Below are 12,854 nucleotides of genomic sequence, written 5' to 3'. Positions count from 1 at the left end.
AAAATGCCAGCTGCATACAGAGAGGGTCGAGTTCCTAGGATATCTCCTAGACCGGCACGGCATTCACCCAACCGAGAAAAAAAATCAGAGCCATCAAAGAAGCCCCCAGACCAAGGAACAAAATAGAACTGCAGGCATTTCTTGGGCTGATTAATTTCTACAATGTTTTCCTACCCCAAAAGGCGACCACGGCGGAACCGTTGCATAGGCTGCTCGATAAAACAGCCACCTGGACCTGGGGGAAATGAGAGGAAACTGCTTTCAACCAAACCAAGGACCTACTCACATCGGATGCCGTCCTCATCCAATACAACGAGACCCTCCCGCTAACAGTCATGTGCGACGCATCACCGTTCGGAATCGGGGCGATCCTCAGCCACACACTCCCAAATGGAATTGAAGCACCCATCGCCTTTTACTCAAGAACCTTGTCGAAGCCGGAAAGGAACTATAGCCAACTCGACAAGGAAGCCCTGGCAATCATCGCCGCCGTCAAAAGATTCCACGAGTACCTCTACGGCAGGACATTCACCATCATCATGGACCACAAGCCATTGTTGGGCATCCTGGCAGGTAACAAGGCCACCCCGAACATTCTATCCGCAAGAATGACAAGGTGGTCTGAGTTCCTCGCCGCCTACAGTTACCGGCTGATCCACCGACCCGGCAAAACGATCACACACGCAGACGCCTTGAGCCGCACACCGCTACCCGACCTGGACACCGACCCAGCACCCACAACATCCACCTTGAGCATCGAGGCCATACCCAACCTCCCCCTAACCGCGTCAGACATTGCCCACGAAACCAATAAAGACAAACGTCTGACGCGGGTATTACAATGGGCAGAGAAGGGCTGGCTGGAAAAGGACGTCGACGAGACATTCAGGACTTTTAAAAACAAACAATTCGAACTTTCCACGCAGAAGGGTTGTATATTATGGGGGGACAGGGTGGTAATCCCAGAAAAATTAGAAAAAAGGTTCTTGGACTTGTTACATGAGGGGCACCCGGGAATCGTCAGGTCAAAAGCCCTGGCCAGAAGCTACGCTTGGTGGCCAGGGATGGACAAGCAAATTGAAGCCTGGGTGGCTAGCTGCAAGCAATGCCAGGAATCCAGACCATGCCCACCCGCCGCCCCAATCCGGGATTGGGAAACCCCCAGGGGACCATGGTCCAGGATACACATAGATTTCGCCGGACCCACAAAAGGACACACATTCCTCATAACGGTAGACGCTTACTCCAATTGGCTGGAGGTAAGCGACATGAAAACTACCACCCCCGAGGCCATCATCCGAGAACTCAACAGACTATTCTCAACCCACGGCCTCCCAGACATGGTCGTGTCAGATAACGGACCACAGTTCACCGCCCTGGAATTCGAGAAATTCTTAGCAGAACAGGGAATACGGCACACCCTGACAGCGCCGGCTCATCCGGCAGCGAATGGTAGGGCGGAACGAATGGTCCAATTCACGAAAAAAACAATTCAAAAAATCGAGACTGGAAACATGCAGGAAAAAATAAACTTCTTTTCATCCAGCACATAACCCCAAACACAATGACCAACAAAAGCCCCGCAGAACTCCTAATGGGGAGGAAACTAAGGTTCCCCCCTGGATAGGTTGCACCCCACATACAACCCCGAAAAACCCACCGATTCATCAAGCAGGTACCGAACATTTACACCAGGCGATGCGGTATACGCAAAAAACCTGAGAGGGGACCCCCTCTGGATACCGGTGACGATAACCCAAGCAACAGGTCCCCGCTCGTACCGGCTACAAACAACCGACGGACAAGAATGGAAACGACACATTGATCAAATAAGATCAAGAACAACCACGAAAAACACAACCGACACGCAAACAAGCACAGACAGACACACAGAAAGTGAAGGGAACCTCCCCAGCACAAACCAAGAGGGGAGGGAAGGCCCCGGGAACCAACCCCAACCAGAAAGAAACCAGAAATACTTACCAACCGAGACAGAAACAGACACCCAGCTCGAAGCCTCACCAGGGAGAAGCAGCCAGGCCAGCTCAACCAGCCCGGAAAGACCGAGCGGGAGCAGCGACAACAGCAGCTCAACCAACGCGGGTAGACCGGGAGGGAGCTGCAACGAAAGGCCCGGCTCACACTTCCAGGCGGTTCCATCGACGAGGCAGAGAGCGACACAGAACCCGACCGAACCGGCCGAAGGCCAACCAGCAACTAACCTGCGCAGGTCAAGTAGGCAAGTACGGAACCCCGCCTACTTACGGGACTACGTTACGTAGGACCATACCAAGAGGGGAGGGGTGTTCTGTACGGTCCATTAACATACTTGCAAGCGCCGCATTGTGATTGGTCAGAACGCATGGCAACCTGATTGGCTGAGCGAGCCGCACTGATTGGCCCGCCGCGAATCCCCCGCGATTGGTGGAAACTAATCGCGGGAGATTCAAAGCGGTGCCATTGGCCGCGGCCGCCGCAGCCAGAGAATAAAAGCCGCTGTTAGGGTTTTGGAATTAACCCCTAGCAGAGTATTGCAGCAGTAGTCAAGCCAGGCAACCAAAGGAGAGCGGAAGGGCCCCAGAGTATACACACACTGAACACAAACACTGTTTGTAGTTTAAATAGTTTTTAATCCAGTTAGAGTTTAAGCATTGTCATTCAGTCCATTAAGTCATTCACAGTATTTCCATCCAGTAAGACTCACTAGTATAGTCCAAGTTAAGAGTCCTTGCAATATCTTTATCAGCCGATAAAGATATCTTCTCCTCCTCCGGTTTCACTCTCCAGAGAAACAAACGCTGGATATTCAGCAAACAGTAGCAAACAATAACAGTTCAGTCACAGTAACTCACAGTCAGTAATCATAGTTAGTCGCAGCAGCACACAGTAACAGTAGCACACAGTTAGAGCCAGACAGTAAGCTTTCCAGCTTCTAATGCTTCCTTATATTGTAACTTCTAACCGCACCCTTAATCGGCTAATTGCCTGCTGCATTGTGCTTAAAGTGATAAGCACTTAAACCATGATATCTAAGTTTTATATATTTATTCACCCAAACCATATTTGGTATCAATGTTATACCTAACATACTCCCTTTTGGGTGAAATAAATATATAATTCCTTACAATCTTATCCCATATTTTTCACAACTCTCCTGGTGCTTACTGGCACCTTGGGCTTTAGTAAAATTATCAGCTAAATTGTCCTCCGACATACAGTACTCTAGCTGAATCATCTTACTTCTTACAGATTGTCTCACGTTTAGGTATCTTAGATCTGTATGCTTGCTCCTTGTTTTTACTCCAATATTTGTGGCCATTTGAATTGCTTCCTGATTATCTACATGTATAATTATAGGATAATCTACAGTTATACCTATATCAATTAACATTTGTTTATACATTATTAACTCTGTACATAACAATGATAAACAGGAGAATTCTGCATCCATAGTAGACAAACTTATATGCTGTTGTCTTATTGACTTCCAGCCTATTAATGTATTACCCAGCATTATGGCTGTTCCTGAAGTCGACTTTCTAGTGTCTCTTTCTGATGCAAAGCTAGCATCTGCATATGCACTTAGAATTAAATCACCCTTTGGTTCTAAATACAATGAATAATTCATTGTCTTTTCAAGATATCTTAATATCTTCTTAGCTGCAATCCAGTGTCTTTCACATGGTGCAGAATTGAATCTAGCCAACTGATTCACGCAGTACGATATATCTGGTCTAGACCAATTACTAATATAACTCAAACTACCAATTAAAGATTGATAAATCACCTTATCAAACTCAGGGCTTTGTACATCAGTGTTGCTAAACTCCTGACTCATTGGAGTCTTAGCCGGCTTACAAAGCTCCATCTTGTAATCTTTTAGTAATTTGCTTATCTTATCTTCCTGAGATATCTTATAACCTTTCTGTGTTTTCTTTATATTCAAACCGAGATACTTCTTTATCTCCCCTAATTGCTTGATCTTTTATTCTCTTTCCTAATGATGCTATTATTTTATTTGCTTCATCATTAGTTTCAGTTATCAAAGCAATATCATCTGTGAATAGTAATAATAATGATACTTTCCCATTTGTCTCCCTCTTAAACAGACATGGATCGGCTAAACCAGCTTTAAATCCTATATTGTCTAGTTCCTTTACAATATACTGGTTCCATTCATAGCCTGATTGTTTAAGACCATAGAGACTTTTCTTTAACAACCAACAATCATTATTATCCTTATTTTCACTTTTAATACCAACAGGTTTTTTCATATAAATAATATGTTTTAATGGGGCGTGCAAGTAAGCAGTTTCCACATCTAAATGGTTAACTATATAGTTTTTACTAGCTGCCCACACTAAAGCTGCCCTCAAGGTTGCTGCTTTAATACTAGGTGCAAACACCTCATCATAGTCATTAGCATTCTGCCTAAAACCTTGGGCTACTAACCTTGCCTTATGGATTAAATTACCATCTTTATCTATTTTTACCTTAAATATCCATTTGCAGCCAATGGATTTCTTTCCTGCAGGTAATTTGGCATTCTCATACACCTTCATATCACTTAATGAATTCAGTTCCTTATTCATTGCTGCATACCATTTTTCTTTTTCCTTATTAGGATACTTTTTAATTTCTTCTACAGAATTAGGAACTTCATTAATCTGGCACACTGTGTTAGCCTGGTACCTATCAGGCGGTCTAGATATACGTGTAGTTCTTCTGGGAATTACAGGGCTTACAGGAGGACTTTGTTGAACTACTACCTGTTCATCTTCCTCATCCTGTTCAGCTATTGAATCTGTTTCTTCCTTTATGGGCACTATCTCATCCTGTATTTGTCTCTTTACTTTATTTTTAAAATTACAGGGATAACTAATGGGATTTCTATAGGATTCAATAATTACATCTTTATTGGCATCCTGTTCTAATTTCTCCCATCCTTCATGTTCTAGAAATTGGGCACTAGCACTACATAACACTTTAGATGTGCCTTTCTCCCAAAATCTATATGCCCTATGGTTTGCCTGATAACCAACGAAGAAAAATCTTTTAGCTCTATGTTGCCCTTTTTTCTGAGTTGTGCAGGAATATGCACCCATGCTGGTGCACCAAATGTGTGCAGGTAACTTAGATCAGGTTTCCTGCCATGCCATCTGGTGAATGGTATTTCACCTGTTGTTGTATTAACAACGTTGTTCAATATGTTATTAGCACACATTGTAGCCTCCCCCCACAAAGAATCAGGTAACCCAGAATCATTTAACATTGTTCTAACCATTGCCTGCAGTGTTTGGCCTCTTCTTTCAATAAAAGCATTATGTTCTGGCCTGTATGGAGCAGACTTCTTATGCTCTATTCCAGCTATCTTAAGTCTGTTCTGGAATTTGTTATTAATAAATTCCGTGCCATTATCTGTCACCAGGGTTATCAGTTGTCGTTTAGACTTTCTTTCAGCAAACCTAAGCCAATTGAAAAAATGTTGATATGTTTCAGTTTTGCTTTTCATTAAATAGCAAAACCCATATCTAGAATAATGATCCATAATGCTCAGTATATATCTAGCACCCCCCATACTGGGTTTCTTTGGACCTATTATGTCTGCAAATACTACTTCTAAAGGTTCTTTTGTTTTGAAACCATTTAGCCTATTTGCAGGCAATACTTTGCTCTTATCTTCACAGCAAACATTACAACGCAAATATTTATCACAAGGTTTTAACCTTATTCCTTCAGATAACTCAACTGTACGTTTTAGCATTTTAAAATTTACATGCCCCAAACGCCTATGCAATAAATGGATACATTCATTATGAGGTTTTATATTATTAAATACAGTTTGAGCCTCCCCTTTCTTACTATTATCTAAGACATATAATGTTCCATTTAAAGCTGCAGTTACCCTTTTGTTATCTTTTTCAATTATGCAATTATTATCCTTAAAAGTAATTACATAACCTAATTTATCTAATACCCTTACTGAAAGCAAATTAAACTTTAGTTGCGGTACATACAACATTTTTATATCCTGGTTTATGTACGGACAACGTGCAAAACCTTGACCTTTAGCTTTCAGTTTCCAGCCATTGGCAAGAGATATATGTTGAGAACTTGTAGACATTTTTATAAATTTTGTCTTATCTCTTGTGATGCAGTGGGATGCGCCACTGTCAACCACCCATAAATTATTCTTCACATCAGAGTTGCTAAACGTGGCTAGTTCAAATGCTTTCTTTGGCTTTTTTACATTCTGGCTTTTTCTCTTTTTGCAGAATTTTGCCAGATGTCCTCTGCCTCCACAATTAAAACACTTTTTAATTGTGTATGCCGTTGAAGATAAATTCTCTTCTTCCAGGTGCTGTACTTTGCTTTGCTGGTTTCTTACAAGCTTTGAAGATAATTTCTCTTCTTTCTTATCTTCTCTCAGCTCGTCACGCTCACGCCTTCTTCTGGCTTCTTCTAGTAGCCTGCCTGTAATCTCAGTTAATGAGAGACTTTCTTTTGGCAATACCTCTAACGAAGTCACATAGTCATCATAGCTTTGATCTAATGAAGATAATATTATGTAGACTTGTTGCAGTTCATTAAATATAAGCTCTTTTTCTTGCAAATCTTGAAAAATGCTCTTCATACAGTTTAAATGAACTAACATATCTCCATTCCTCTGAAGATGCGTTCGAAAAAGCTTCCGTGTAAGATTTATATGTGCTCCTACACTGTCCCGAACATAAATCTTCCTGAGGTTCTCCCAGCAGTTTGCAGCATTTTCTTCTCCACGAATATGGACAAGCTGCTGATCACATAGAGTCAGTCCTATGATGCATAAAGCCTGCTCATTCTTCAGTTTAAAGTCTTGTAACTTTTCGTTATCATCATCATTAGCAGGATACCATCTACTCACATCTGGTGGGTTTGCTATAATGTCCCACAAACCTTCTCTGCGTAGAAGTAAACTACATTTCATTGACCATGAAACATAGTTTGTTCCATCCAGCCTGGATATCATGGACAGTTGTGACAAATTTACTTGTGCCATTACTCTTCAGATATTTTGACTATTTTAAACTAATTAAAACAGTTTGTTTTTACAGTAATGTGCAACTCACACCAACTCTCTCTGCTATATCCTGGTTAGTTAGACTATGCTGCTGGGCCCATAACCAATGTTAGGGTTTTGGAATTAACCCCTAGCAGAGTATTGCAGCAGTAGTCAAGCCAGGCAACCAAAGGAGAGCGGAAGGGCCCCAGAGTATACACACACTGAACACAAACACTGTTTGTAGTTTAAATAGTTTTTAATCCAGTTAGAGTTTAAGCATTGTCATTCAGTCCATTAAGTCATTCACAGTATTTCCATCCAGTAAGACTCACTAGTATAGTCCAAGTTAAGAGTCCTTGCAATATCTTTATCAGCCGATAAAGATATCTTGTCCTCCTCCGGTTTCACTCTCCAGAGAAACAAACGCTGGATATTCAGCAAACAGTAGCAAACAATAACAGTTCAGTCACAGTAACTCACAGTCAGTAATCATAGTTAGTCGCAGCAGCACACAGTAACAGTAGCACACAGTTAGAGCCAGACAGTAAGCTTTCCAGCTTCTAATGCTTCCTTATATTGTAACTTCTAACCGCACCCTTAATCGGCTAATTGCCTGCTGCATTGTGCTTAAAGTGATAAGCACTTAAACCATGATATCTAAGTTTTATATATTTATTCACCCAAACCATATTTGGTATCAATGTTATACCTAACAGCCGCCGCTTTTCTTCTGTAGCCCGAGCCGATCTCGGGACTTAATAAAGAGCTGAACTAAGTCACTGGCTCCCGAGTCTCCTTCCCTGCGATGGACACGACAGTGTCAAAGCCAAAACACAGGTAAGAGAAGGCATGATTGATACAATGCTTGTTTATGGTTGATTAGTCTTGTGACTTCATTATTAAAATAAATAATAAGAAACAGCACATAGTCTACTATCAGAATAGGCCAGATAGGAACAAATAAAGAGATAAAATACAAATGTGTTAATGCAAAAGGACTTCAGATAAATTTGCCTTGAGGCCATCCAGCTGGCAAGGCAGCCATAATTGTACAAACTTGCAGAGGTTTCAAGTGCTCCCTGCAATTCTGCTTCCCACAAACCTTGACTTCTGATCTAGCAGGGAAGGTGACAAGAATGATTGGGCTGCCTCTCCTGCTGCTGCTTCTGCTCTTCTGCCTCCTGCCTCCAATGACTGCTAACGATCAATGGAAATATTACATGTCTGGTGATCTGGTTATTGGTGGGAATTTACCCCTGGCAGCTCATATCGCCTCCAGCATACCCCACTATTTTATAAATGAACCATCACTTCTTAATTATGGATTCTTTTAAGATTCACCTGAATGGAAAAATATAGATGATTGTTTTCTTTCTTTTGGATTGAGAAACTCCTTTTAGAAATACTTTTCTAGTGATGTTTGCAAAGATCCTTGTATACAACTTTGTATAGATCAGATTTCTGTCCTTTCCTCAATAAATAGCCAAATTCATGAAATAGGCTAGAATTCCCAGTCTTTGCAGAAGTCTTCCTCTGGATGATTATACACCATATGAAAGTGGAGAGGGAAAACACCTTGGAGACTTTGCTGGCCTACTAAAGATGTTCACTTATGTTTATTTGGACATAAAATCATGGTCTAAAACCCCCCAGAAAACTCAGTCCTTTTCCAATGTAGGGTACTGCCAAAATCCCTGAGTTTGAGAATCAACATTTCTCATGAATAATGGCCTTCACTCCATCTGTGCTGTGACCCCCACTGGAGTCTTTGGGTCAGCAATGGTGACCAGACCTGAAGAAGCTGCTCCAAAAGAGACTCAAATTGATTAGGGTGGAAGAGAAGCAATTGGGGAGGATTCCAGTCATGGAAGCAAACTGAAGAAGGGAGGTTTTATTTTGAAAAGGCAACTGGGATGAATTTTTTTTTGAGGAAAAAACAAGATGTATCACAAATTGGGAGTGATCAACCAGGCTGAAAGTTTGCCTACTAGTAAAGAAGGAAAAGAAAAAGAACTAAAACACATCAAGGAATCCCCCAGAACTTGTGGCTATCCTAGCTGGGCCTTCATCAAATCCAAAAAATGACCCAGCATGACCTCCTCTGCTATAGACAAGGGAGAGAGTAACAACCAAGAATACATTAAGGCAGAAACTTAAGGATAAAAAAATAAAATGAGCAACATGGTATATGCAACACAATGCAGTGAGCCATGTGCAGATCTGTTCATTGGGGAAACAAAACAGCCACTTCAACAGCACATGGCACAACATAGGAGATCTAAGCCATCAGGACCAGATTCAGTGGCCCATCTGCATTTGAAAGATAAGGGTCACTCTTTTGAGGACAGCAAGGTCTACCTTTTGGATAGAGAGGACCATTGGTTTGAAAGAGGGGTCAAAGAGGCCATCTATGTTAGAACTGAGCAACCCATCCTCAACAGAGGGGGAGGGATAAGACAATGTCTATCCCCCAATTTGTGATGCAGTCCATTTGGCTGTTCCAAGAAAATTCCACACTTCTGACTCAGGTGACCCTGAGCTCACAAGTAAACCCCCAAATACCCACCATGGCACCCAGAGAGCATTGAAACCAGTTGACTTCAAAGAAAACACAACCTTTCCATTCTCCTTCCCACCAACTAATCTCAACTGTCAGTAGCTGTCTTTCCATCTCCGTACGCATACATCCAATACAATTGATGAAACGTCCAAGATGAAACATTTTGTTTTTTTCTCAAAAATCAGTCCAGCTGACTTTCCAAAATAAAAGTCACTTTTGATGCAACTATGACCTGGATGATTGAAAATCTTCATGGACATATGAAGAAGGAAGGGAGGGTAGAATCGTATAAAATTGTCCATGATATGGAGATAGGGCCTTTCTCCTCTCTCACTAATCCTAATAATGAAACTTGGGACTTGCTGTTGAAAACTAACCCCAAAAATATGACAAGGCAAAGTCCACCTGCAGGCAGGATTTCCTTGCAAGGTCCCCCTCTGTTTTTTCTCACTATAGGCCTATACCAAAAAACTTCCAACAGTTCCTGGCCTTAATGTTTGCAGTTAAAGAAGTCAACAAGGATCTGTTTCTCCTCCCCAATATCACCCTTGGCTTCCACATCCAAAACAATTACCAAAAGGAGTGGTGGATTTCTTGGATCAGCCTCTCCCTGCTCTCCACACGAGGCCGAATGGTTCCAGGTTATAAATGTTACATGAAGGACCCTCTACTCTCTGTCATTGGATGTGATGACCCCAAATCCTCAAGGCTGATGGCTTCCATCTTCAGCATCTTCAAGATCCCACAGGTAAGCACTGGATACAATATGGAACACACAAAGAACAGAAACACACACAGAAGCTAAGGATGAAAGCAAAGGTGTTACGAGCGGACACACATCAGAATTATTTGATTTTGACCATCCATCCTATAGTTGAGTTGATTTCTGTATTTTTTATGTGAAGATACATTTTTATATAACCACAAAGCAATATTGATATAATTCTGAAAGAGGAATTACTTCCTGACATTCATAGAAGTTTATCATCTTTCTGTACCTTTCAGTGGAGTTTATTCTCTGCGTGGAAGTTTTGTTCCTTTGACTTATGATCTATCACAGCCAGGCAAAATAGGTAACCGATGTCTCTTCCTTAGAAGGGAGGAAGATGAAGCTTTCCACTCACAATAAGTAAATCTGACTGGTGGGGCAAGAAATCACACAATGGGGGCCCTTAAAGTCACCATTAAAGTGTACATTGTGTCAGGGTTCTGACCAATTCCATAATAAAATTAGCAGTCTCAAGCCATTTAGAAAGAAAAATCCAGTGGTTTATTAGGAGCGCCATGTTGGCTCTACCTATGGGAAACCAGCTCTCACTTCACTCAATCAGCACCTTGGCTCTGACCCTCTTTCCACTCCCCCCCAAAGTGAGTTACCAGTCACATTATCCAACGAAGCAATTTTGCAGGTCATATAAGTCACTCCCTCCAGCCATTGTGGGTCTCCATGGAGATGGCCTTGACTTTGGCTGGCAAGGCTGTGTCCTGTTTTGACTGAGGTGTGAATTCCTTGGTGCAGCTGCGAGGCCCATCCCCTGACCTATGGAAACTCGGGAGCAGGTCGGGGAAGCTTTGCAAGTCAACACTTTGTCTCTAAAAGAGGATTTTCATTTTCTCCAGCTTGGTGTTGGCTTTGAGTTCACTCAGGGAGACAGAAGAGTTTATCATTCCTTCTTCCGGATAAATCCCAAGGAATTTGCTCAGTATGTGGGTTTAGTCCAGCTGCTCCTGTATTTCCAGTGGAACTGGGTTGGGCTGGTGGCCCCTGAAAATGATGATGGAGAACTTTTCACCTCATCTCTGGTGCCAATGCTCAAGGAGAAGGAGATCTGCCTGGCCTTCACTGAAATGATAACACTTGATTTTCATACTGCTTCATATTCAAAAGTAAACCATATTTTCAACACTTGGTCTAAAGGGGAAGTGATTATTCTGTTTGGAGATTCCCATACTTTTTCAAATGTACAGGCGGTTGTGTATGTTTATGGCATACTTAGAAAAGCATCATTTCTGAAAGTTTGGATCCTTACATCCAATTGGAAACTTCTAGTGCTGAAATCTCAATATCTATTGAAAAATATAAAGCCCTTCCATGGGGCTTTGAGTTTTAGGCACCACACTGGGGATGTCTCAGAATTCAGCCATTTTCTCCTGTCTTTAGATCCTTTGAACCCACAAGAAGATGTCTTTCTCCCACGATGGTGGGAACAGGTCTTTGACTGCAACATCCACAAGCCTGGAAAGACCCCTCCAAAGGGGGAAAAACCATGTACAGGAAAGGAGAATGTACAGAATCTACCATCCTACTGGTTTGAAACAAGCATGACTGGAGAAAACTACAATATCTACAATGCCATTTATGCTCTGGCACATGCATTACATGCAATGCATGGATCCAAAGGGCGACCATCCATACTGAGACTTGGAGAGAGGATCTCAAATGTCCAGTCCTGGCAGGTAATCTCTGGGTTTCAGATCTACCACCTCACTTCTTCTTTTGTCTTACTTTAGGGCCAGCCTGCCATAGATGCTGGAGTAGAGGGAAGCTTTTTGGGAAGGGGAATGGAGCACCTCTGATGTACTTTGGGCCAGCTGGAGAAAACATCTGAAGGACAACCAGCCAGAGAGAAAAGTGCAGCTGCATTCCAAGAACTGCCAAAAACTTCTCTTTTGATTATGATTGGGCATGAGGGGCCAATGGGAGGACAGGCCTGGGAAACAGGGGATGTTTACGAGGGAATTGACACGGGATCCTCAAACTTGGCTTTGCCTTACTGTACTTCCTTTGACTTTGGCAAAACTATACCTTGCCCTCAAAAATGAAGTCAATGGACTGTTTCTGCCTTCTGAGTTGATGTTGTGGTTATCCGACAGCAGGTGCAGATGGCTGAGGAGAGCGAGGACTCAGATGAGGGGCCAGGACCATTAGGGAGTGGACTGCTGCCTTCAGAGATTGTGGGGGCTGGCAGCAGCAATGAGGAGGTTCCCGAGGAGCCTGTGCCAAGTGCATGCGTGAACGCAGGGTTGCTCGCAGGAAAAAGCAGCTACAATAGCACAGGTGACTCGGGAGTAAGGCTGCAAGGTAATGGCCCCTCCTTCAAGAAGATAAAAGGCAGATGTGCAGGGAACATTCTTTGTAGGAAGCAAAGACGTTTTTTCTTTTTTTAAACAAGTTTTATTAATTTTAAAAACAAACACAAATACATATAACATAAGACATAACATAAAGAAAATAAAAAATCATCTTTTCTG

General features: G+C 42.3%; 1 protein-coding gene across 1 annotated transcript; it reads left to right on the top strand.

Moving 5' to 3' along the window:
• The first annotated feature begins 7,847 nt into the window (after window positions 1-7,847).
• Window positions 7,848-12,113, top strand: LOC148133622 (vomeronasal type-2 receptor 26-like). Its single transcript, XM_087967477.1, has 3 exons — window positions 7,848-7,879; window positions 10,059-10,350; window positions 11,343-12,113. The coding sequence occupies exons 1-3, from the start codon at window positions 7,848-7,850 to the stop codon at window positions 12,111-12,113; spliced, it is 1,095 nt and encodes a 364-aa protein (XP_087823603.1).
• The last annotated feature ends 741 nt before the right edge of the window (window positions 12,114-12,854 follow it).

This window comes from Notechis scutatus, chromosome 1, assembly GCF_049901735.1.
Source record: "Notechis scutatus isolate UNSWTSFEM ecotype Mainland chromosome 1, rNotScu1.2, whole genome shotgun sequence".
Classification (NCBI taxonomy): Eukaryota; Metazoa; Chordata; class Lepidosauria; order Squamata; family Elapidae; genus Notechis; species Notechis scutatus.
This window is presented reverse-complemented; position numbering and strand designations above follow the sequence as displayed.